Source organism: Pristiophorus japonicus, chromosome 7 (assembly GCF_044704955.1).
Source record: "Pristiophorus japonicus isolate sPriJap1 chromosome 7, sPriJap1.hap1, whole genome shotgun sequence".
Lineage (NCBI taxonomy): Eukaryota > Metazoa > Chordata > Chondrichthyes > Pristiophoridae > Pristiophorus > Pristiophorus japonicus.
In genome coordinates this window covers 225,032,260-225,054,551 of record NC_091983.1, presented here as the reverse complement: position 1 = coordinate 225,054,551, position 22,292 = coordinate 225,032,260, and the positions used below count along the sequence as shown (strand labels likewise).

The following is a 22,292-nucleotide window of genomic DNA, read 5'->3' as shown; positions in this document are numbered from 1 at the left end:
ATCTTTTCCATCCCTTCCACCATCTCTCTCGCTACTCCCTCTATGGTGGTAGATCTTTCAACCCACATTTTGGAAAATCATACCAAAACATCCCTCCGCCTTGCTACCTTTCTCCCCACCTTCAAAAGCCTCCCCAAAATCTAACTCTTCGATTACGTCATCAGACACCTACCCTAATTCTTCTACTACCGCTGTTTGCTCCCCTGAATTTAAAAAAAATGTTAATGTTCTTTTATTTATTCATTCACGGGTTGTGTGCATCACTGGCAAGGCCAGCATTCATTGCCCATCCTAAATGCTCTTGAGAAGATGGTGGTGAGCCACCTTGAACTGCTGCAGTCCATGTGGTGAAAGTACTCCCATGGTGCTGCTCGAGAGTTCCAGGATTTTGACCCAGTGATGATGAAGGAATGGCAATATATGCCCAAGCCAGGATGGTGTGTGACTTGAAGGCGAACTTGGAGGTGCTGGTGTTCCCACGTGCCTGCTGTCCTTGTTCCAGATGATGGACATTGCGGATTTTGGAGGTGCTGTTGAAGTCTTGGCAATGATGGGAGATGTTTTACTATTCCAAATGCTTATGATTCAAAATGTTACTATACCCAGCAAGTATTTATATTGAATGCACTGACCTCCACATTTGCTTGTTCTTTAATGTTGCTTCATAGTCCAACCTAATCCCTTATGGATTCCAACCAGCCTATTTCATCTCCTGAGGAATGATTCCAAAAATACAAGAAGTACAGAAGCAGCCAGTTAGCCCATCAAACCTATTCAATCTACACTCCATGCCTGGTTATTCTATCATGGATTCTCCCCTCTCCCACCATCTATTCAACTGCTAAGTTAAGGGACACTATGTTCCTTCCCTTACCTCCCGGCAAAGTTTTCTTATGTTTGTCTTTGGTTCCCTTAAAGATACATCAAGCGCATCTCCAGAATACCTATGCTACATCGCACCTCCTTGATCAGGACTATGCAGTGCAGCTATCTAGTTTTCCCTGCAATGTTCCACTCCCTGGGTCACACTTTCCCCAACCTCTGCATGAAAATTTTCATCTAAACTGCCTGTGCACCTTCCCTCTTCTAAGCTTGAACCTGTACCCCCTGGTTTTGGACTTTGTGACAATAGAACATATTATCAGCATTCAATTCATCTGTTCCATGAAAGGTTTTGAATACTTGAATAATATCTACCCTATGCCTTCTCTTCAAACTATCCCAGATTCTTTAACCTCTCTTTATAGCTAAGATATCTTAAGCGAAGTATCAATATGGTTGCTCTTTTCTGTATTGCTTCCAAAGACTGGATATCCTTTTTGTAGTACAACAGCTCCAGATGAGGCCGTATTAGTGTCTTGCTCTGACTCATTATAACCTCCTGCGATTTGTGCTGTATTCTCCTCGTTATACATCTGAAGATCAAACAAATTAAAACTCTGCTCATGTAGGGTCCTCGGTAGTTTTATTTGGTGACTCCTAAGTATGGCGTTGATGGGTTTTTTGCGTGGGTCAGACACAGGGCTGACACCAAAAAAAACGCAATTCTAGTCCGAATGAGACATTCATCCATCTTGTCAACTATCCAGTGCAACCTGATTTTTGAGCCAGTGACGTATATATTTACATGATAGCTTTGGCTCAGTGGGTAGCACTCTCGCCTCTGAGTCAGAAGGTCGTGGGTTCGGGTCCCACTCCATGAAACTTGAGCATAATCTAGACTGACATTCCAGTGCAGTACTGAGGGAACGAGGCACCATCGGAGGTGCCATCTTTCGGATGAGACATTGAAGCGAGGCCCCGTCTGCTCTCTCAGGTGGGTGTAAAAGATCATCCGGCACTAATTTGAAGAAGAGCAGGGGAGTTCTCCCTGCTTTCCTGACCAATATTTATCCCTCAACCAACAACACTAAAGCAGATGATCTGGTCATTTATTTCATTGTTGCTTGTGGGAGCTTGCTGAGCACAAATCAGCTGCCGCATTTCCTACATCACAACAGTGACTACATTTCAAAAAGTACTACATTGGCTGTAAAGGGCATTGGGACGGTCCGAAGTCGTGAAAGGCGCTATTGAAATGCAAGTTTTTTCCAATATCTTTTGTTTGGTGAGCTATCCAGTGATTACAGCTGCTATGATCCGTTAGACAATGGAACGGTTCATGTCAGCATTCTTGGTTTGATGATGTTCTTCACCCTGTATTTGACCTCAGGTTTGTCGGTGACCGAGGCTGGGAAGCTGCGGTCCTACCTATACTTCTCCAAGCCGATCAAGTTGAAGAGGAAACCACTGCTGCAGAAAGCCAATTTGGAGGAGTCCATTGATTTTCTCAATTGTATCGATGACGATGCGCTAAAAAGTAAGTCACGGAAACTTTCTCCGGAGCTATGGAGCTAAAAGGATTAAATTATGGGGACAGATTGCATAGACTAGGTTTGTAGTTCCTTGAATATAAAAGATCAAAGGGTGATTTAACTGAGGTGTTTAAGCTGATTAAAGATTTGATAGGCTAGATAGGTGGAGATTAGAGATAGTAAGGGGAAAAAGTCACTAGTGAGCGTAGTTTATAGGCCCCTAAATAATAACTTCACGGTGGGGCGGACACTAATCAAGGGAACAATGGAGGCATGTGAAAAAGGAACGGCAGTAATCATGGGGGATTTTAACCTACATATCGATTGGTCAAATCAAATCGCACGGGGTATCCTGGAGGAGGAATTCATAGAATGCATACGGGATTGTTTCTTAGAACAGTATGTTACAGAACCTACAAGGGAGCAAGCTATCTTAGATCTGGTCCTGTGTAATGAGACAGGAATAATAAACGATCTCCTATTAAAAGATCCTCTCGGAATGAGTGATCACAGTATGGTTGAATTTGTAATACAGATTGAGGGTGAGGAAGTAGTGTCTCAAACGAGCGTACTATGCCTAAACAAAGGGGACTACAGTGGGATGAGAGCAGAGTTGGCTGAAGTAGACTGGAAACACAGACTAAACGGTGGCACAATTGAGGACTTTTAAGGAGCTCTTTCATAGTGCTCAACAAAAATATATTCCAGTGAAAAAGAAGGGCGGTAAGAGAAGGGATAACCAGCCGTGGATAACCAAGGAAATAAAGGAGAGTATCAAATTAAAAACCAATTCGTATAAGGTGGCCAAGGTTAGTGGGAAAATAGAAGATTGGGAAAATTTTAAACGACAGCAAAGAATGACTAAGAAAGCAATAAAGAAAGGAAAGATAGATTACGAAATAAACTTGCGCAAAACATAAAAACAGATAGTAAAAGCTTTTACCGATATATAAAATGGAAAAGAGTGACTAAAGTAAATGTTGGTCCCTTAGAAGATGAGAAGGGGGATTTAATAATGGGAAATGTGGAAATGGCTGAGACCTTAAACAATTATTTTGCTTCGGTCTTCACAGTGGAAGACACAAAAACCATGCCAAAAATTGCTGGTCACGGGAATGTGGGAAGGGAGGACCTTGAGACAATCACTATCACTAGTGGGGTAGTGCTGGACAGGCTAATGGAACTCAAGGTAGACAAGTCCCCTGGTCCTAGTGAGGAAAATGCTTGAAGCTATCATTAAGGAAGAAATAGCGGGACATCTAGATAGGAATAGTGCAATCAAGCAGACGCAACATGGATTCATGAAGGGGAAATCATGTTTAACTAATTTACTGGAATTCTTTGAGGATAAAACGAGCATGGTGGTTAGAGGTGTACCGATGGATGTGGTGTATTTAGATTTCCAAAAGGCATTCGATAAGGTGCCACACAAAAGGTTACTGCAGAAGATAAAGGTACGCGGAGTCAGAGGAAATGTATTAGCATAGATAGAGAATTGGCTGGCTAACAGAAAGCAGAGAGTCGGGATAAATGGGTCCTTTTCGGTTTGGAAATCGGTGGTTAGTGGTGTGCCACAGGGATCGGTGCTGGGACCACAACTGTTTACAATATACATAGATGACCTGGAAGAGGGGACAGAGTGTAGTGTAACAAAATTTGCAGATGACACAAAGATTAGTGGGAAAGCGGGTTGTGTAGAGGACACAGAGAGGCTGCAAAGAGATTTAGATAGGTTAAGCGAATGGGCTAAGGTTTGGCAAATGGAATACAATTTCGTAAAATGTGAGGTCATCCACCTTGGGAAAAAAAACTGTAAAAGGGAATATTATTTGAATGGGGAGAAATTACAACATGCTGCGGTGCAGAAGGACCTTGGGGTCCTTGTGCATGAATCCCAAAAAGTTAGTTTGCAGGTGCAGCAGATAATCAGGAAGGCGAATGGAATGTTGGCCTTCATTGCGAGAGGGATGGAGTACAAAAGCAGGGAGGTCCTGCTGCAACTGTACAGGGTATTGGTGAGGCCGCACCTGGAGTACTGTGAGCAGTTTTGGTCACCTTACTTAAGGAAGGATATACTAGTGGTGGAGGGGGTACAGAGACGATTCACTCGGCTGATACTGGAGATGAGGGAGTTACCTTATGATGATAGATTGAGTAGACTGGGTCTTTACTCATTGGATGAGGGGTGATCTTATAGAAACATTTAAAATAATGAAAGGGATAGACAAGATAGAGGCAGAGAGGTTGTTTCCACTGGTCGGGGAGACTAGAACTAGGGGGCACAGCCTCAAAATACGGGGGAGCCAATTTAAAACCGAGTTGAGAAGGAATTTCTTCTCCCAGAGGGTTGTGAATCTGTGGAATTCTCTCCCAAGGAAGCAGTTGAGGCTAGCTCATTGAATGTATTCAAATCACAGATAGATAGATTTTTAACCAATAAGGGAATTAAGGGTTATGGGGAGCGGGTGGGTAAATGGAGCTGAGTCCATGGCCAGATCAGCCATGATCTTGTTGAATGGCAGAGCAGGCTCGAGGGGCTAGATGGCCTACTCCTGTTCCTAATTCTTATGTTCTTATAGAGAGAACCGAATTTCTCTGGTGGAGGAGTCCAGAACAAGGGGACATAACCTTATAATTAGAGCTAGGCCATTCAGGCGAGATGTCAGGAAGCACTTCGTCACACAAAGTACAGGGAAATCTGCAACTTCCCCAAAAAGCTGTTGAGGCTGGGTATCAATTGAAAATTTCAAAACTGAAATTGATAGATTTTTTGTTCGGCAAGGGTATTAAGGGTTACGGAACTAAAATGTGTAGATGGACTTAAGATACAGATCAGCCATGCTCTAATTGAATGGTGGAACAGGCCTGAGGGGCTGAACGACCTTCTCCGGTTCCTGTGGGAATTCGAAAAGCAGCAGAGCTGGGGGCGAGCGCTGGAGCAATAATGAATGTAGATGAGTGAGGAGATGTGGGCATGTCTCCCACTCTGTCGAAATACAGACCTCAGCCTCCACAGCATTGAGCAAAGGCAGGCTAGTCTTCTCCACAAGCAAAGACAAGGAAATCTGGAATGAGAGACAAGTAGCTCCCAGCGTATCTCCCAGCAAGTAAGTTTGGACCAGTATTGACCGCTAGTTCCTGGCCATTGGCAGTTTGCAGGGTACAGACCAGGAAAGTCCCAAGTTTGATCCCTTGTCTGTGCTGGGTTTGCCCACCTCAGCTAGGGCAGTGGGTGGGCTGCTGTGCTAGGGAGGGGGAAAAGCAGCCATGGTTTCCATTTCTGACCAAATTTCAATCAACTCCTTCTGGTTTGGTCCTTCGGTGAGACGTTTACGCTCACCCATCACCCCATGCCCAAATAGCCTATTGGCATTCACTGTCCAGGCTCGCTTGGCTGAGGTATCGGAGGGCGGAGGGTGACCGACCCCGCCGCACAACCACATTCCGAAAAGCTGGCACCTTCAGGAGCATAGTGCTGAAAAATTGGTGTGAAAAGAAAATTAAGTAGAATATTTTAGTGAAGTATGTTCCACTATAAGAATTTATAAAACGAGGATTGTTCCTGGGTTTTTCTGCTGACAATATCCGCTGATGTTGTGAACGTTGGTTGATTTAATTCATAATTCAAAACAATTTCAGAATCTTACAGTGCCAACGATGTAAATCGTGGTGATGTAGTGGGTCGTTCATAGAATCGTAGCCATTTCAGCATAGAAGGAGGCCTTATCAGCCATTCTACTGGCTCTACACAAGATCTAGCTAATCTCCTTTCCCTGGCCTGTTCCTGCCCCCGTTAATATTTTTCTTCTCCATGTGTTTATCTGACCCCTCCTCGTAACTATTACCATTGACTTGCCTTCAATAGACATGTGCAGTAAAGCATTCCTCATCCTAATAACTCTTAGCATGAAAAACTTGTTCCTTCTAACCTTGTCCCTTTACGCTTCTGGTAAGACTCTTAAATTCATGGTCCCTTGTTACTGATAGACCGACCAATGGAAATAATCTTTCACTATTTATCCTCCCAAACTGTTTCATTTGCCCAGAAATTTCTCGAGGGGAGCTGTTCCGAGGAAATTCCGTGGCATCATTTTGAATGCTTCTGTTAGATCTCCCCCTTACTGCTTACTGCTCCAGTAAACACAGCCCCGGTTTTATTTCAACTCCCTCGTCTTTTCTGGACATGGTGTGAAGTGTCAGAGCTTCCTTGCATAAATAATCGAAATGAATCCGTTAACACTGAAAGCTCTGTGGGATGACTAGAAGCCTGCTATCAAAAGTAATGGGCTAACACAGGCAGTGCAGCAGAACAGGGCTCTCGGGATAGTATGGCAAACTCCAAATGCTGCAAATCAGAAAATGGCCCATAGATCAGCCAACATCTGAAGGAGAGCAGACAACTTAATGCTTCAATCAGGACCCTATATCAGCATAGCTTTGAAGAAGGGCCCCACTTGGAACATTAACCTGCTTTTACAGATGCTGACAGACCCTACTGTATGTTTCCAACATTTTACTGTTTTCGAAACAGAACGTAATGTCTGGCAGCTCCCTCAACTTAGTATCACAGCACAGAACAAGGCTATTCGGCCCATTGTGCCTGTGCCAGCTCTTTGAAAGAGCGATCCAATTAATCCCAACTCCCCGACTCTTTCGTCATAGCCCTGAAAATTTGATCCCTTCAAGTATTTATCTAATGCCGGCCCTCCTTCGCAGCTTCTTCTTCCTGTGAGTTGAGCTTCTTTAGCCACATGGTGGGGGTGGGGATTTTTTTCAGCTTCCGCCCAAAGCCGGTGTCGGGAGGCCCGAACCACTTTAAGGTTTGAAAGTAGCCGGCAACGGCGGGCGCCAAACGGGCGTAACACCGGTATTGGGAGGGCAGGCAATCCCAGTCTGCTCCGACGCCACAAGGCTGGGCCTGTGGGGGCAGAGCTGATCCCGGAAGGGGCAAGCACAGACGGGCAGCAGTGTGTTGGTGGAGTTGGGAGGAGCACTCCTGCTCCTACTGGCTCCGCAAATAACCTTTTTGAAAGGGGCCCTTTTGTTGAGTGGCCACCAAGGAGCGCTGGTTGGGCCGCGCCCCGCGGCACATGCTCCGCCTGTCTGTACTTCACAATTACAATCAGAATCTTAAAGTAGTGTCGCATCCCGCTTTGCATATTTAGACAACCTACCACCCAAACAGCTGGAAAACCCTATCAGGCGGGTGTTGAGCGTCCAAATGTTGGTCGAGGTTACCTTCTCCCCAACCCCTCCCATTTTTCTGCATGTGCTATATTTAATGTTATCCCTCGTATGTCGGCTGTCAGGATTATCAGTGGTTTTTGTGTGTCCACCAGCGCCTGATGCAGCAACCGCTGGGCTTCTCACACTGGTCGCAGTTCAGGGAGCTGGGGCCGATACCTCGCCCACTCAAACAAAAACTCTTTCCCAAAACCACTTCATCCTGTTCTCCCTCGTCAAAAACCTTCTTCGCCCCGTCGATTGTGGCCTCCTTTCCTTTAATCCTTCCTGCCTCCTGCTTGGTACCCTGTCGTCCCCTCGTAAAGTCGTCCTGAGTCGTACTTCACGAGGGCTGCAAGTTGTTGTCATGAGTGCTTGGTTGCTACAGCCGCTGCGCGGTTTTTGTAGTCTCCTGGTTTTCTGCTCAATTCACCATGTGAAGCCCCTTGGGAAGTTTCAGTGCATTAACAGTGCTATCTAAATGCAGGTTGTTGTTGAATTGAGAAATACCAGCATAAGGGGACAGTGCAGAATCATGGTCTATTCATTGTCACATGCTCCCAGTTCTCAGCAGGGGATACTACATTATTCGTACTGCCCCTTTTCTAGTAATGTTCACATTTAAAAGAGCATAAGAGGAAAACAACATTTTTACAATTCCTCGTAGCCATTGCACAATTTCAAACTGCCTTTCCCAATTTCCTACGTGAAAGGAGAACCATCCTATGGGATTTGTACGAGGAATGGTCAGTAACAGGAGGAAAAGATTTAATTTAATTCAGTGACAGAGACTATGTGAATTGTCAGTTTAAACTGCAAGCGTTCATTAATCACTGAATGTGGTTTTGTTCCGGTCTCCGCTTTATTGAGGAGCAACTCAATCACAGGGGAACTGTTTACAGGAAAGTGTCAGGAGAGCAGTGTATTGAACCTTGCTGTCACTTTATGTACTCCCTCTCACAGCCCCTCTCTCTGGGACCACAAACAGGCTTGCGTTTGAAGCATTTTTACATCAGTCAGAAGATGCACAGTTTACACAGCACGGTCTAGGCCATCGGCAATAATAATTAATAATAATAATGCTTAAAGTTACAAGTCCCAAAATTCCTTGGCGTCGCAGCTGTAATGGGGTGGGAGGTAAAGTTAATAACAAGAGGCCCAGCAGAATTGTTTGTTTTTGTTGGTGTTGGGCTGAGAGCGGAATACTGGCCAGAAATCCCTATTCTTCAAATTCTGCCATAGGACCTTCATGATCCATCTGAACCATGGAAGCAGACAGATAGGGCTTTGGTTTAATGTTTCCTCCAAAGCCAGCACCTCTGACAATGCAGTTCCCTCAGTCCTGCTCTGAAATGATTATATGCCCAAGCCCCAACTGGGTCTTGAACCCATGCCCTTCTGATTCAGAAACAAGAATGCTGCCAACTGTGCCATGCTGACACATATTGCACCCTTCTGTCCCCTATTTCATCAGAGACATTAGCCCATTTAATATAATGGTTTGTACTTGTGTTAAAATAACTAACATGAATTTCTTAAAAACATTAAAATTCCAACCACAGTAATTTCTGAGCTGTAATTGAACTTTGTCTGCTTCAATGACCTTCCCTGATAACTTATTCCACAATTCTATTAATCTATAGGTGAAAAGGTTTTGCCTCACTTCCTTTCTCACTCCTAACGCCCTAATCTTTAACTTGTGTCCCTTGGTATTTGAATCTGTCCCCGTAATGAACAATTTACCCACGTTAACTTTGTTGATTCCTTTTATAATCATGAAACTTTAATCATATCGTCTCAAAGTGTCATATCCAAAGAAAACTAAGTCCCAGTTCCTTAAAAGGAAGTTTATTCAAAATACTGGCCTATTTCATAGAAGATTTAGTAGTGTCAAGAGGAAGCGGATTTCACCATTTCCCAGGCTCCCCAACTCTAGGGTGGTTCTCAGGTTGTTTCCTTGTCTGTCCTTCCTTTTCAACCTTTCCTTATAACAAGTTCCTCATGCCCAGGATTATCTTCATTTCTCACCTTTGCTAACCATTTCTTTAAATTGAGAAACCCAGGTGAAAGCCCAAAGGCCACAGTGTGAGACACCATCAAGATTCACAAAAAGGTACAGCTGAGCGAGGCCATCTGGGCCAGCTAGCATCCAGCACAGCATCCAAGTGTTTCGAATAGCTCCAGAGCTTTTGCCTCTACCTGCCTGGTAAGCAGCCCTGAACTGCTTTGTATCCATGTGTACTTTTGTTTTCTCAAAGAAGTGATACAGAATTCCCATTTCTATTCCTCTCAGTATCTTATAAACCTCTAAAACATCCTCGCTTATTTGGCTCTTCTCAGGGCGGAAAAGTCGGAGTTGTTCTAATCTTTTGTTGTAACTCAGTCCTTTGACAATAAAGGTGGTCATTCCCTGCACCGTTTCCAGTGCTTAAGTGCTTCCCTTGTGATCAGAAATGAACACAGTACTCAAGGTGCAGCTTTGTTAAAAGCAAGACGCGTTTGACTAATTTAATGGAGTTTTCTGAAGAAGTGACTGATTGGATAAAGGAAATGCAGTAGATGTAGTTTATATTGATTTAGAAGAAGACACACAAGAAGGTGTGTCTTAAAAATGGTGGCTATGGTATGAGTAAATGTAGCAGCATGGATACAAAGTTGACTGGCAGACAGAAACCAAATGGTTAGGGTAAATGGCTTGAATTGGAGAAGGGTTGGAAGTGGAGGAATTGTGCACCTGTTTAACCTCACCCTTCAGTATCTTTCCATTAACTGTATACGTCCATTCCTGGTCTATTTTCCCAAAATGTATCAACTGATATTTAGTCACATTAGATTGCACCATGTCTGCCCATCCTCTGGTCCCAACTGCACTGTCCACTGTATCTAACTGAGAGAGCAGGCAGAGACAGACCCACTGGCAGGCTTCTTCCAAACCCTCTCTGTAATCAGTCAGTCCAAAGTAGACAAGAGCTGACTCAAGTGACTCCCCTTCCCATTCTTCCATTCCTGGCTTTCACCTCCCCTACCCGCCCACCCTGCCCTCCTTCTCTCCCCTTCCCTCGAGGGTAACTTGATACAGTTTTTCCAATGTTTACTCTATGTCAGCTTGAATCGTTTATCTGATACCATTGCTAATGAAGCACAAATCTTAATTGGTGATAAAAATACCCACAAAGAGTTGGGGATATTGGACCATGTCCAGTTTCAGAAGGGCAGTAATAGGGAAGCCCAGGGGAGTATTTTATGTGCAAAGTATTTCCTCCACCCCTCAGCCTAGCCCTCGATTTGTATTGTAAATATATGGCCAATAGCTAGCTCCCTCAGAGTGGGTGGCACCAAAATGGCTCTCAGGCTTGTTCAAAGTCATGGCTCCTTCAGACACCTCCCTTCAATGATGTCATGGACAGGCCGAATGGCGGGGCGCCCAGCATGTGGTTGTCTGCACAGGTTTGCCAACATAAGAAATGCCAGCCTGAGGGGTGAAGGTATTCTTCTCCATAATTGTTTCAATAGCTTTTGTGAATTAAAAATAAAAAGTCCTATTTTGTTAAAATCAGCAACAGGAGAAATTTCTGGCTCCAAGGTTGTCATTCAATGGCGTCATGAGGCTTTTAACATGAACAGCATGGTTTTGTTTTTCACAAACAAAATTCATTACAACAGTAAATGACTCTTTAGCTGATCAGGATACATTTTTAGATTTTAGTACTGTTTTACCCTTTGAATTTTTTTTGACCAGTCCTATCACAGATTTAAGGTAACTAGCAAAGGAACCAGAGGAGAGATGAGGATAATTTGTTTTACACAGCGAGTTGTTGTAATCTGGAGTGCGCTGCCTGAAAGGGCGGTGGAAATAAATTCAGTCATGACTTTCAAAAGAGAATTGGATAAATACTTGAAGGGGAAAAAGGCCCAGGGTTATGGGCATCGTTCCCTTTAAGCTGCAAGGCAGATCCCACGCAGCTGGTGAACTGGCCTTCAAATGGAAAAACCGTGCACGCACGGAATTTTGGATGGGCCGCACAACCCAAAATAATTACAGGGAATGTTGGCTATGGGGAAAGGGCAGGAGAGTGGGACTAATTGGATCGCTCTTTCAAAGAGCCGGCTCAGGCTCGAAAGGCCGAATGGCCTCCTTCTGTGCTGAACAACAGTCAGGGCAGTGCAAAAAATCACTCACTGCGTGAAGCCCTTTGGAACGTTCCGATGATAAGATGCTCTATAAACATGATATGCTTTATTAAAATTAATATTTGGGAGGGGGAAAACAGAATGTTTAAGGGAATGTGTTTCTTTTTCCAAATACAGTACATAGCTCCACTAATATTCCGTTTTTTAATTATTTCCTAAATTGGATCATGATATTGGATTAAGTCAACTGTGGGCAAATACGGACTTTTTTCAAAAATGAAAGGGTCTGTTTATCATCGGAAAACTCTGATATGATCCTTCAAAGAAACGCAACAGTCTTCATGTCTCTAAAAGGAGCTGCTGTACACCTTTCACTGTACCCTCGGTGCCTCCTCCCGCAATGACATGCCACACACAACTGAGGTGCACTCATCGTCATTGCTGCCAGTTGCCGACTCTGGCTGGGTGTATTCCTGGAAGCTTCATCACGTGACCCCCCCCCGCCCCGAACTCTCCCGCTCCCACACTTGCACTATTTGTTGGTCCTCCTGTGTACTGTCTTCCTACAGCCAATTGGAAAGCGAACTTTGTTACCCGACTGCATTCACCTTGACTGTCAGTCATACAGCCTTTTTCCCCCCCTGCCCATCTCCAATATTTTTACTAATAAAAGAAAGTGTTCAAAGAAAATACAAAAAACACAATTTTTCTTTTTAACGCCCCTATGATTTTTCTCCCGGGTCGCTCCCAGCCGTGTCCAGGCGAGTAATCTTCAATTCCTGGAGACTCCAGGACAATCCAGGGGGGTTGGCAACCCCACTATTATCTGAGAGAGAAGAGGCTTATGATCTCTTGAACCAAACGGGGAGAGATGGCTATGTGCTTCTCACTGCAATTGCGGCATATGACATTTCCAGATTTGATTGGGCTTAATCCTCATCTTGGCATTCATTGCTCAGCAATTTGGGGAAGGCTGGGGGGATTGTGATGGGGGTGGGAATTATCTGTGTAGCCTTCAAATCGGAAGGCCTGACAGCTGGGAGCACTTTGAGCAATAATGACTCCCTTTGAGCTTTTCCTCATTCTTTAACTGCGACCCTCTGAGCTTTCTTTGCCTCCTTGTTTTTATTTATACAGTAACGTGTGAATTGGACTGTGGTGACCCCTCCATGTTTAATCTTAATTACCTCAGCCAAGAATTGGACTGTGGTGACCCCTCAATGTTTAATCTTAATTACCTCAGCCAAGATTTTGTTATCTTTAATCGGTTCTCGCAGTGTTGACACTGGCAGCAAGAGCATTCAGGGAGTGATTTCTCTTTCTTCCCTCCTCCCCCCCCCCCCCCCCCCCCCAATGATCTGCAGCATTTCCAGAGTGTAACGTTTCAACACAAAAACGCTTTGGTTCCTGTGCCTTTTCAGCGTTGTTGATTTTTAGGATTATTGGGTTGTCGATGCTTTACAGCGCGGAGCGATAGGACATCGGGGGATGGGAGGTGTCTGCGCCCAGCATTGCAACACTACGGTTAACATTTGGTGGCACGCACTCTGTTTTGAAATGGCTAAAAGCCCCACAGATAACGCTGGATAACTGTACAGGGTATCGGTGAGGCCACACCTGGAGTACTGCGTACAGTTTTGGTCTCCATATTTAAGGAAGGATATACTTGCATTGGAGACTGTTCCGAGAAGGTTCACTAGGTTGATTCCAGAGATGAGGGGGTTGACTTATGAAGATAGGTTGAGTAGATTAGGCCTATACTCATTGGAGTTCAGAAGAATGAGAGGTGATCTTATTGAAACTTATAAGATAATGAGGGGGCTTGACAAGGTGGATGCAGAGAGGATACTTCCACTCATAGGGGAAACTAAAACTAGGGGACATAGTCTTAGAATAAGGGGCCGCCCATTTAAAACTGAGATGAGGAGACATTTCTTCTCTCTGAGGGTTGTAAATCTGTGGAATTCTCTGCCCCAGAGAGCTGTGGAGGCTGAATCATTGAATATATTTAAGGTGGAGATAGACAGATTTTTGAGCGATAAGGGAATAAAGAGTTATGGGGAGCGGGCAGGGAAGTTGGGCTGAGTCCATGATCGGATCAGCCATGATCTTATTGAATGGCAGCACAGGCTCAAGGGGCCAAATGGCCAAGTCCAGCTCCTATTTCCTATGTTCCTATGAAATGCACAGTGGGTCAGTCAGCATCTGAAAGAAGAAGGCACCTTAACGTTACTGATTTGTGGTGATTTGTTCTCTCCTGTAGTTTACTTCTGATCTTTCAAATATTCTCTGCCCCCCACCCTACCTTTGCTCCCTGCTAGGGTTGTCAGGTTGGATATGCTCCTGGAGGTTTCATTACATGACGTTGCACCCTCCCACTGCCCCGCTCCCACTTTCCTGTCATTGCTCGTCTGATACAGCCATCCTCATGGCGCACCCTCTTCCACCGACTATTGGAAAGACTCTGCATGACTCAATCAGATGATTCTTAACTGTCAAACAGAATCCCCGGCCCCCCCCCCCACTCCTTATTTTTACAACTGATAACCAAAAGTGTTGAAAGAAAATGAAAAAGAAAACTCACCATGTTCTTAATACACCAATGATCTTTCTCCCGGGTGAATCACAGCGGTGTCCTGGAGATTAATCTGGAATTCCTGGAGACTCCAGGACAATCCTGGCGGGTTAGCAACCCGACTTCCCTCTCCTGACCCTTCTGGGCAGAGTCCAAGTTGATGCTAGTCTCCCTCCTGTACCGCAACCAAGTGGTTATTCTTGGGTGTCGGCAGGCCACTTGGAGGTATCAAATCGCACGTTCAAACACTGTCCATTTCACAGCAGTTCACTGGAAAATGACCGAGGAAGGAAATCAGCCTGATTATTCCCCCACTGTCCCCAACCAACCATAACTCTGTGCTTAATGGTAGCAAAAATTGTATTTCGTCAGCCAATAAAGGATGGTATTTGAGATGAAAGAAAGAATACGCAACAAACCTTTCATGGCCTTAGGACATGCCAATGTGCTTTTCAGCTAATGAAGTACTTTTCAGTACTAACAGAAGTGCGGCAAACCTATCCCACCCACCCTTTCCCTCAACGACTATCTGTCCCACCTGTGACAGGGACTGTGGTTCTCATATTGGACTGTTCAGCCACCTAAGGACTCATTTTAAGAGTGGAAGCAAGTCTTCCTCGATTTCCTATGATGATGACTTTTCAAGTGTAGTCTCTGTTGAAATTTCATTTCCACTATAGTCACATATAGGCCAGACCAGGTAAGGATGACACTTTTCCTTCTCTAAAGAACATTAGTGAGCCAGGTGGGTTATATGACAATCTGGTAGTTTCATGGTCATTATTACTGATATTAGCCTTTTATTCCAGATTTATTGAATTAATTGAATTTAAATACCCCAGTTGCCGTGGTGGGATTTAAGCACTTTTTGCTAGATTATTAGTCCAGTAACGTTACCACTATGCTACGGTTCCCTTGTAAAGCTACATTGAGGTCTGAAGTTCCTGACACAGAGTGATCATGTATGGAATAAACTTGCAGGAGCAAACTCTGGAATCTTTTAATTGGATCCTGAAATGGGAGAGTTCCAGGATCTCTCTGGTTGATGAATTAAGATGGATCTTAAAAATGTTATTTAAATGTTATTAAAAATTGTATTTTGTTATCTTACTTGTGGGATACTGGAGAGCAATAATCTTTTTGGACTGGTTTTGGAGGCTTAACTGACTGTAACGAGAGTCTCACTAACAGTGCCGAGAACCCTTTCTTGGCGGGACATGGGCTATTATTCATTTTGGGATGGTTTGTTTTGAGCGGTAGAGCACAAGAATTCTCCAGCAAAATGGCTTGATTATTTTTGGGCAACACAACACATGCTGACTTGCCAGGAGAAATGTAAGCCCAAAATTGCAGGAATTTCTGGAAATGTGATGAATTTCAGCTTCTGAAGCAACTGGATACATTCATTATTGAAAGCAGCAAGTTCACGGCACGCTTTCGTGAGAGATAAGCGAGACAGAAGAAAGACATTTCCTTAAAAGGCGCTGTAAAATCGGGATGTCTCCAGCAGGTTATGTGCCAGTTACTGCAAACTCTTCATTTGAAATCATGCAGTGCAATATTGCTAACTAATGTGTTAAAAATGTTTGATATGAAATTCCTGTGTGCTATTTGAGCAAAAGTGTTATATATTTAAAGTAGATTTCAGTTGCATTTCATAGAATCATAGAATCTTACAACATAGACGGAGGCCGTTCAGCCCATCCTGCTTGTGCCGGCTCTCTGAAAGAGCTCCCAATTAGTTCCATGCCCCCGCTCTTTCCTCACAGCCCTGCAAATGTTTCCTTTTTAAGTATTCATCCAATTCCCTTTGAAAGTTACTATTGAATCTGCTTCCACCGTCCTTTCAAGCAATGCATTCCAAATCATAACAACTCGCTGCGTAAATAAACTCTCATCTCCCCCACCACCCCCCCAGGTTTTTTTTGCTATATGAAGATGTTAATGTTTCAGCTGCTAAAACCCCAGATAGTGATTTGATATGATTGTATTAATGTGTCAGTTACTAATATACCACATAATGATTTCATATGAACATTAATGTGTCAGCTACTAATGTGTGCACTAGGTCCGTGCAGTAGAGCAGGTCTCCAGTCATCTTGGTTAACCCTTGCCACTGGACCAAGACCTAGCTCTGTCAAACCCGTGTGGTGGCTGGGGTGCAACAGCCACCACACGTTAAAAAAATCCACACACAGGCATCTTCCACCCTCCAAGATGTAGTTCGGGATCTGGAATATTAGGTCCTTCATTGAAACACCTGTGAACTCATCCCTTTTTGGCGTGGAAGCAAGTCATCCTCGCGTCGAGGGACCGCCCATGATGATGGATGACTAATACCCCACGCAGTGGCCATGCTTTTGCCACCCACAACAAGTCTCGTGCAGCCGGGGTTGGTGGCGTGTGGGAAACACGCGTCTGGCTCCAGCCTGCCCTTTCGCTGCAATCTTCCAATGATTGGGTTTGTCAAACGCGTCCTGCAGGGTTCCCGGCCAATTAACAGGAAGCCGGTCTGATGATGTAATTTGATGAAGCGTAATCAGCAGGTTTCCTTAAAGGGACCATGCGCACATTGCTTTGACAGTTCCCTGTCAGTGCCCTACAGCATTGAGCTGCTGAAAACACTGACAAGCACTGCACAAGGGTGCATGGCTGCAGCCAGGCTCTCCCATCACTCCCTCCAGATGCTTATGGAGGGAGTCACAGCACGCGGGGAGGTTCTCTTCCCTTCCCATGGGCGCAAGAGACCACCCCAGGACACCAACGCAGCCTGGTTGCACATTGCACAGGAGAGCACAAGCAGGGATATCAGGAGGACCGGGCTACAGTGGCGTAAACCTTTCAGTGATCTCAGTCTATTACAAAACGTTACTGCAAAGCCACACTCAACCTCATCCTGCTGTGCCACTCATCGCATTCCCATCACATAAGAACATAAGAAATAGAAACAGTAGGCCATACGGCCCCTTGAGCCTGCTCCGCCATTCAATAAGATCTGATCATGGACTCAGCTCCACTTCCCTGCCTGCTCCCCATAACTTCTTATCCCCTTATCGTTTAAGAAACTGTCTATTTCTGTCTTAAATTTATTAATGTCCCAGCTTCCACAGCTCTCTGAGGCAGCGAATTCCACAGATTTATAACTCTCTGAGAGAAGAAATTTCTCCTCATCTCTGTTTTAAATGGGCGGCCCCTTATTCCAAGATCATGCCCTTTAGTTCTAGTCCCTCCCATCAGTGGAAACATTCTCTCTGCATCCACCTTGTCAAGTCCCCTCATAATCTTATATGTTTCGATAAGACCACCTCTCATTCTTCTGAATTCCAATGAGTAGAGGCCCAACCTACTCAACCTTTCCTCATAAGTCAATCCCCTCATCCCCGGAATCAACCTAGTGACCCGTCTCTGAACTGCTTCCAAAGCAAGTATATCCTTTCGTAAATATGGAAACCAAAACTGCACGCAGTATTCCAGGTGTGGCCTCACTAATACCTTATATAACTGCAGCAAGACTTCCATGCTTTTATACTCCATCCCCTTCATTGGCCTTCCTGATCACTTGCTGTACCTGCATACTATCCTTTTGTGTTTACACTGTACATTAATGATTTAGATGAGGGGATTAAATGTAGTATCTCCAAATTTGCGGATGACACTAAGTTGGGTGGCAGTGTGAGCTGCGAGGAGGATGCTGTGAGGCTGCAGAGTGACTTGGATAGGTTAGGTGAGTGGGCAAATGCATGGCCGATGAAGTATAATGTGGAAAAATGTGAGGTTATCCACTTTGGTGGTAAAAACAGAGAGACAGACTATTATCTGAATGGTGACAGATTAGGAAAAGGGGAGCTGCAACGAGACCTGGGTGTCATGGTACATCAGTCATTGAAGGTTGGCATGCAGGTACAGCAAGCGGTTAAGAAAGCAAATGGCATGTTGGCCTTCATAGCGAGGGGATTTGCGTACAGGGGCAGGGAGGTGTTGCTACAGTTGTACAGGGCCTTGGTGAGGCCACACCTGGAGTATTGTGTCCAGTTTTGGTCTCCTAACCTGAGGAAGGACATTCTTGCTATTGAGGGAGTGCAGCGAAGGTTCACCAGACTGATTCCCGGGATGGCGGGACTGACCTATCAAGAAAGACTGGATCAACTGGGCTTGTATTCACTGGAGTTCAGAAGAATGAGAGGAGACCTCATAGAAACGTTTAAAATTCTGACGGGGTTAGGCAGGTTAGATGCAGGAAGAATGTTCCCAATGTTGGGGAAGTCCAGAACCAGGGGACACAGTCTCAGGATAAGGGGTAAGCCATTTAGGACCGAGATGAGGAGAAACTTCTTCACCCAGAGAGTGGTGAACCTGTGGAATTCTCTACCACAGAAAGTTTTTGAGGCCAATTCACTAAATATATTCAAAAAGGAGTTAGATGAAGTCCTCACTACTAGGGGGATCAAGGGGTATGGCGAGAAAGCAGGAATGGGGTACTGAAGTTGCATGTTCAGCCATGAACTCATTGAATGGCGATGCAGGCTAGAAGGGCCGAATGGCCTACTCCTGCACCTATTTTCTATGTTTCTATGCACAAGTAACCCCAGGTCCCTTTGTACTGCGGCACTTTGCAATCTTTCTCCATTTAAATAATAACTTGCTCTTTATTTTTTCTGCCAAAGTGCATGACCTCACACTTTCCAACATTATACTCCAAGTGGCAAGTTTCTGCCCACTCACTCAGCCTGTCTATGTCCTTTTGCAAATTTCTTGTGTCCTCACACATTGCTTTTCCTCCCATCTTTGTATCGTCAGCAAACTTGGCTACGTTACACTCTGTCCCTTCCTCCAAGTTGTTAATAGATTGTAAATAGTTGGGGTCCCAGCACTGATCCCTGCGGCACTCCACTCGGTACTGGTTGCCAACCAGAGAATGAACCATTTATCCTGACTCTCTTTTCTCTGTTAGATAGCCAATCCTCTATCCATGCTGATATATTACCCCCAACCCCTTGAACTTTTATCTTGTGCAGTAACCTTTTTTGTGGCATCTTGTCAAATGCCTTCTGGAAGTCCAAATACACTGCATCCACTGGTTCCCCTTTATCCACCCTGTTCGTTACATCCTCAAAAAACTCCAGCAAATTTGTCAAACATGACTTCATAAATCCATGCTGACTCTACCTGACCAAATTTTGCTTATCCAAATGTCCTGCTACTGCTTCTCTAATAATGGACTCCAACATTTTCTCAACCACAGATGTTAGGCCGCCTGGTCTGTAGTCTCCTGCTTTTTGTCTGCCTCCTTTTTTAAATAGGGGCGTTACATTTGCAGTTTTCCAATCTGCTGGGACCTCCCCAGAATCCAGGGAATTTTGGTAAATTACAACCAATGCATCCATAAATCCCTATTGCTACTTCTCTTAAAACCCTAGGATGCAAGCCATCAGGTCCAGGGGATTTATCTGCCTTTAGTCCCATTATCTTACTGAGTACCACCTCCTTAGTGATTGTGATCGTGTTAAGTTCCTCCCCCCCCCCCCCCCCGCCCCAATAGCCCCTAGACAACCCACTGTCAGAATATTGTTAGTGTCCTCTACCGTAAAGACTATAACAAAGTATTTGTTCAGCGTTTCTGCCATCTCCATGTTCCCCATTACTAATTCCCAGATCTCATTCTCTAAGGGACCAACATTTACTTTAGCTTTTTATTTTCCTTTTCCTTTTTATATACCTTTCGAAACTCTTGCTATGTTTTTATATGTTGCGTTAGTTTACTTTCATAGTCTATCTTCCCTTTCTTAATCATTTTTTTAGTCGTTCTTTGCTGGCTTTTAAAAGCTTCCCAGTCTTCTGTCCTCCCACAAGTTTTGGCCACTTTGTATGCCCTTGTTTTTAATGGATTCCGTCCTTTATTTCTTTAGTTAGCCACGGATGGCTTTCTTTTCTCTTACACCCTTTCCTCCTCACTGGAATATATTTTTCTTGAGAGTTGTGAAATATCTCCTTAAATGTAAATCACTGTTCATCACTCTGCATTCCCTACCCTACTCCTACACATCTGTACTCCACCCATCCCTGTCTATCTATATTTACATTATCACTTCCCCATCTCACTAGCCAACCCTCACACTCACCCTCATCCTTGTCCACTCATACCAACTAACAAAATGGAAGGGTAGGCACTTGGGTGTTTTAGCCAATGTCCATGTAGACTTTCTGCTAATGTGTTGTCAAATATTGAAATTGTTACTTTGAACACTTTGTGTTCTTGGACAGATTTGTGGCACCTTTGGAAGTGGCTCAGTGAGTTGTTGTGAATGGTCAGACATAAGGGTGATGAGTGTGAAAGGAATGGTTTGGGCATTGCTGGGATGATTTATGATGCTAGTGTGGGGTGTTGCCAACCTGGTGCATCATGTGGCAGCCAGGGTGTACTGTGAAGTAAATGTGGCTATGGTGAGGCCATCCCTGGCCTCCCAGTGTGGTCAGGTGCTGATGCCCTGTCCTGTGTAGCATCAGGTGATTGCAGAGAAGGTTGGTGGTGATGCTGGTGTGTTTAGTGATGTTGGTGTTGGGGCTGATCGTAGAGGGATTCTGAGGACCAAGGTGAGATTTTGTGAAGGGTACCAATGCTGCTGGAATACATGGCAGGTGAGGTTGAAATGACAGAAGTGTTGTGTCAGTGAAAGAAGGCAGGTTCCATTGAACTATCCAATCTATCCGCGATATGTGAAGGAGAACAGAACGTAAGAACATAAAAAAATAGGAGCAGGAGTAGGCCATACAGCCCCTGGAGCCTGCTCCACCATTCAATAAGATCATGGCTGATCTCATCCTGGCCTCAACTCCACTTTCCTGCCTGTTCCCCATAACCCTGGACTCCCCTATAGTTTAAGAATCTGTCTACATCAGCCTTGAATATAGTCAATAACTCAACCTCCACAGCTCTCTGGGGTAGAGAATTCCAAAGATTCACGACCCTCTCAAAGAAGAAATTCCTCCTCATCTCCATCTTTAATGGACGATCCCTTATTCTGAAACTATGCCCTCTAGTTCTAGATTCTCCCACAAGAGGAAACATCCTCTCAGCATCTACCCTGTCAAGCCCCCTCAGAATACTATGTTTCAATAAGATCACCTCTCATTCTTCTAAATTCCAATGAGTATAGGCCCAACCTGCTCAAGCTTTCCTCATAAGACAACCCCTTCATCCCAGGAATCAACCTAGTGAACCTTTTCTGAACTGTCTCCAATGCAAGTATATCCCACCTTAAATAAGGAGACCTAAACTGTAGGCAGTACTCTAGATGTGGCCTCACCAATGCCCTGTACAGTTATAGCAGGACTTCCCTACTTTTACACTCCATCCCCCTTGCAATAAGGCTAACATTCCATTTGCCTTCCTAATTACTTGCTGTACCTGCATACTCACTTTTTGTGTTTCATGTACAAGAACACCCAGATCCCTCTGTACCGCAGCATTCTTTGGTCTGTCTCCATTTAAATAATATTTTTGTTTTTCTATTCTTCCTACCAAATTTTGTCACATTATACTCCATCTGCCAATTGTTTGCCAACTCACTTAACCTGTCTATATCTCTTTGCAGACTCTTTGTGTCCTCCTCACAATTTGCTTTCCCACCTATCTTTGTATCATCAGCAAATTTGGCTACAATACACTCGGTCCCTTCATCCAAATCATTAATATAGATTATTAATAATTGAGGCCTCAGCACCGATCCCTATGGCACCCCACTAGTTACAGTTTGCCGACCGGAAAATGACCCATTTATCCCGACACTCTGTTTTCTGTTAGTTAGCCAATCCTCTATCTGAGCTAATATATTACCCCCAACACCATAAGCTCTTATTTTGTATAGCAATCTTTTATGTGGCACCTTATCGAATGCCTTTCGGAAATCCTAATACGCATCTACTGGTTCCCCTTTATCCACCCTGCTCGTTACATCCTCAAAGAACTCTAATAAATTTGTCAAACATGATTTCCATTTCATAAAACCATG

The 22,292-nt window shown here is 44.4% G+C and overlaps 1 protein-coding gene across 1 annotated transcript in view; it reads left to right on the top strand.

The window, feature by feature from the left end:
• Positions 1 to 22,292, top strand: part of rsph9 (radial spoke head component 9) — a 78,109-nt gene that overhangs the window by 48,856 nt on the left and 6,961 nt on the right. Inside the window, exon 4 of the mRNA XM_070885859.1 lies at positions 2,213 to 2,359. Within this exon, the coding sequence (XP_070741960.1) occupies positions 2,213 to 2,359 (147 nt within the window). The remainder of the gene's footprint in view (positions 1 to 2,212; positions 2,360 to 22,292) is intronic.